Genomic DNA, 4,142 nt, shown 5'->3' with positions numbered 1-4,142 from the left:
GCACTGAACCCTTGGTTTTTTCCAACGTTTTTGCGTTTGGCGCACGATCTGCGCTTCTCGCCTCGCCGCTGGAAAAGTTGAAGGGACGCGGGGAAAACGCGCGTCTCACCTGATAAAGCCTCCCTGGAAAAAGCAGAAAGACAAGACGTACAGAATCCGAATGACCCGCGGGAGCATCCTCCGGTCCAGGAGTCTCGCCTCAGTCCCGTTGAACAACTTGCAGCAAAGAAAAGAATGATCTGGAATCAGCAAATCCAGCGAGCGGCTCGTGCGGCTGAGACGGAGGAGCAGAGCATCGTCTCTCTCGGTGATCCGGGCTCGTCTTCGGGGAAACTTCTCCCCCTCCCACCAGATCCAGGGGGCTGCACGCATCCACACGGCTCCGAGCAGCTGGGCAGCTCCGGACGCACCGTCACCCGGTTGGCCGCCGCGTCGGCGGGGGGAGTGTCGCCCCGGTCACGGCGCGGATTCCGTGGGCTTTTTTTTTTTTTTTTTTTTTTTTTTAAAAAGCGCCTATAATAAACCCCCGCCTCGGTGGGAAGATTAAAGGGGTCACGGTGGAATCCACGAAGCAACGGGTTTTAAATGTTTTTAATTGCCTAATTGTCTAATTAGGACGCGGAGAGTCGCGGCCGCGGAGCTAAAGTGCTGCGCTGGTTTATGAGCGAGCCGGAGTGAGACGCTGGTAGAAATCCAGCTGGGGAACGTTGGAGGAGGAGGAGGGTGAAACGTGATGGTGCCAGTGGGCTGTACAGACTGTACGGAGCCTGAGTGATGGGCTGAAAAGACTGCGCTGAGAACGTTGAGACCCAGTTAATTGAGCGCTCACCAACCCAGTGTCTGTACGCGAATCTGCCTTTGGAATGGTTGGAATATTCATATTATTTACACGGTCACGGTGGAGCCTTTTCCTGTTCTGTCCAGGTTATAGATCAGCGCATCCGTAAGCGGCCTCCATTAAAGCCTCAGTGTTGGAGATCACCAGTGGCCCAGTGTGACACGCCCCCTCTGCTTTGACCGTCACACGTCTTCGCTCGCAGTCGTTCGTCTTCCTCAGTAGCTCCAAAGCAGGCAGAGGTGTCACCTGTGTCCAAAACACAGTAGATTAACCTTTACCTCGGACCATCGCTCAAATAAAACCAAACCCTCCTTTATTTACTCCACTTTAGCTGTAGGCGCGAGTCCGGGAAATGAAAAGGTGAGGACGTCTGTCGCTGGGAGCCACAACGTCGTTACTGCTCTCCAAGACAGGTGCAACAGCGCTCACATCTGGGCCCATAATGTGATCGGGCCCAGACCCTCCTTCAGTCGTCTGGACGTTAAACAGTTTTGCTAGTGTCAATGAATAGAATTCGAACAGTCGACCAAAGGACCCCACAGACAGTGATCTTCTGACGGGACACCTGCTGTGTGTGACTGCAGAGAACGTCCACCGTAGTAGTTTAATGAGTGGCCTGTCAGTAAAAAGGTCAGGTTTCAAAGGGACGCTCACGTTTGCCTTTTTCCTTTTCACCCCTTTGACCAGATGGAAAGTCTTCTTCACCAGCCCTTATTCGACCACAAGTCCTGTCGCTCTGTTATTAATGGACACGTTCCAGACTTGACCTTTAACGCAGAAGGACGTCAGTGACGAGGTGCCTCTGATATTTCTGCACGTCACATCGCAGCGTTGGGCTCAAAGTCTTTAAAGAGAGGAGTGAAAACCACCAGATCGTGTTTTCGAACTTACCCAAAGTTGCCCTGGGAATTTTCATGTAATTCCAGGACCATTCATTATGTTGTCATCGTGCCTAGCTTTGGTCCATTTGCTGTAAAGGTGTGTTAGAGCTGACGGAGTCGCACCTTTAGAAGGTTTGCAGCCCCTCAGACCTTGAGAAATGGCTTCTCAGCCCCGTGAGGAACCCTCATCTCCAGCCGCCGCCCACGAGGGACTGACCTGTGCTCCAGCAGCCGTCTGCGGCCTGACCTCCTCCTTATCCCGCGCTGCACAGTAAATAACATTCGGCATGGCTGCTGGTCTGGGTGAATACAAAGAGCTTTGTGCAGCGGCCCGTGTTGTTCATGGCCTAAAGAGGCGATTATCCTCAAACATATTTAGGAAAAAACAAGATTAAGGTTCCATCCTCTCGTCGTATCTGAGCTGTCTGGATTTATGGGGCTTCTGTAACAACTGGCGGTGGTTTCTCCCACCGCACGCGCTTTATCTGCAAGTTTTGCTCTTGTTGTTACAGCGTTTTCCTCAATGCACACGATTAGATAACAAAAAACCCTTTCATTTCAAATAAATTGAGCGGAGAGCAATGGCAGTTGAATCATTTAGCAGCTGTATTTGTGTTCTCTGTATATTGTGGCTCTCAGGTTCAGGTGATTCAGACGAATCAGGTTTGTCTTTACAACCAGTTTTCTGCCCAAACTCTAGCCAGTAGCTTTGTAATAATTACTAATATGGTTTCCATGACAATATTAATGGAAGAGATGCTCCCATTGGTTATGTTGAAAGCTACAATATAGAAGCTAAGATCGCTGCAGCATGTGATGCCATTACCCAGCATGCACTGCTATGCCTATAGCTATGACTATAGATAGCCAGGATTCCTTTTAAGGCTGGAGAAAAGAATGGTGGTATTATTAAGTAAAAAAAACAACAAGAAAACACTTGTACATCAAATACATATTTATAATCCAGAATTGAATTTAAAATGATCGTCCAACAAATCCATTTAAAAGAAGCCTCTTCTGAAAGTTCTAGGGATAAACCTATTTGAGACTTACCCACTTGAGGACGTGCTTGGTCATATCTAGCGTCCTCATACATAATTATGGCCCATTTCAGCCTAATCCTCATGGCCTTTGCTGTTTGCTCAGGTACCAAAGTCATATTCAAAAGGAAAATGTGCGGTAAATATTTATGTGCGTGACTTAATGGCACGTGGGGGACGGATTGTCCCCATGTAAACACAACGGTGCAGAGATAAAGCTCCAGGTCTCTGCACAGCTGTGGTGAAAAGCGGAGAGAAGTCATTCTGCCAGACACGTCTGCAGCCTCCATTCAGTTTGTGCAGACAGCCAGTCTGAAGGAAGGCCGGTCGCTGCGGCAGACGGGCCGGGTCGGCATGAAAGGAATAACACGGCAGCACAGACCCGACAGAGTCACTCAGCCAAATCATTACAGCGTCAGAATACGCTTTACACAGCGCGGCCTCTGCGTCTTATTCGGATCGGTGGATGTGAAAGACCTCATGATGTCCGAGCATGTAGCACAGGCCTCCATTCAGAAGCCGTCTCCAGTGGAGACCGTCAGGAAAAATCATCACTTATCAACAGCTTTCTCCTGGTTTTTGGATAATAACGCAAATACAGCCTAAGAATTTGAAAACTTGGTATTTTTATATATTTTTATTCATTTGTATTTATAATTAGCCAGTATGTCAACACCGTAGGCCAGAAAAACACCAGCCTGTCATTGATGACCTCACGTGATCCACCCTGAGTGGTGCTTTGTTCTCTATCAATGATGTCGTCCTTCAGAGCTCTGGCGTCGTCTTTCAGATGCTTTATGGACGTCTCTGACCCCTGTCAGAGGAGGGGGCATCTCCTGATGGTGTCCAACAACTGGAGCCGACGTCTGACTGACCCCTTGCGTGTTTAACACCGGTATAAATAGATAAACAGACTAAAGTGGAGAAGACGGGACCTTCCTTGAACCGATGCTTTGGTCTCAAGGTTGGAGCCCCCACCAGAGCAGCAGGAAACTGTCTCCTTCTGTGGTGAAATCAAACACACACGTGGACTTAACATTCAGGTCTGCTCGTGTCTCTAGACGCTGATGTTTATTCCACCAGTTATCCATTGATCAGCGGTAATGACTTGTGGCCTCAGCAGATTGGAATTGATGTTACAACCATGATGCAGTTGGCTTCAGTATAAAGCCTTCCACTTTATGACCCGCGAGCCGCCGCGTAAAAACAGCTGCAACCGTGACTTACGGCTGCAGCTACGCTGACGTGAACATGCGTTTACTGCATGTTGCGTTTTATAGTCGGGAGCGTGAAGCGGCGGCGCTGCCCTGCGGAACGCCTGATCAGCTGCAGAACCTCTTCTATTCAAGCCTTTTTATTTAAACCTATTGTGCAAAGCTCAAT

The 4,142-nt window shown here is 49.0% G+C and overlaps 1 protein-coding gene across 4 annotated transcripts in view; it reads right to left on the bottom strand.

Annotated features, from left to right (window-relative positions):
- The window catches only part of glra4a (glycine receptor, alpha 4a), a 21,986-nt gene extending 21,215 nt beyond the window's left edge, over positions 1-771 (bottom strand). The window contains exon 1 of one of the 4 annotated variants that reach the window (XM_029165258.3): positions 110-771. In XM_029165258.3, coding sequence (XP_029021091.1) covers positions 110-372 — 263 coding nt within the window. In that variant the 5' untranslated portion in view covers positions 373-771. Of the gene's footprint in view, positions 80-109 lie in introns of those variants that run through there. The other 3 variants (XM_055512486.1, XM_029165254.3, XM_029165257.3) reach the window with 3 other exon arrangements.
- Positions 772-4,142: the final 3,371 nt, after the last annotated feature.

Source organism: Betta splendens, chromosome 10 (assembly GCF_900634795.4).
Source record: "Betta splendens chromosome 10, fBetSpl5.4, whole genome shotgun sequence".
Classification (NCBI taxonomy): Eukaryota; Metazoa; Chordata; class Actinopteri; order Anabantiformes; family Osphronemidae; genus Betta; species Betta splendens.
The sequence above is the reverse complement of the archived record's forward strand: the minus strand, read 5'-3'. Positions and strand labels throughout refer to the sequence as shown.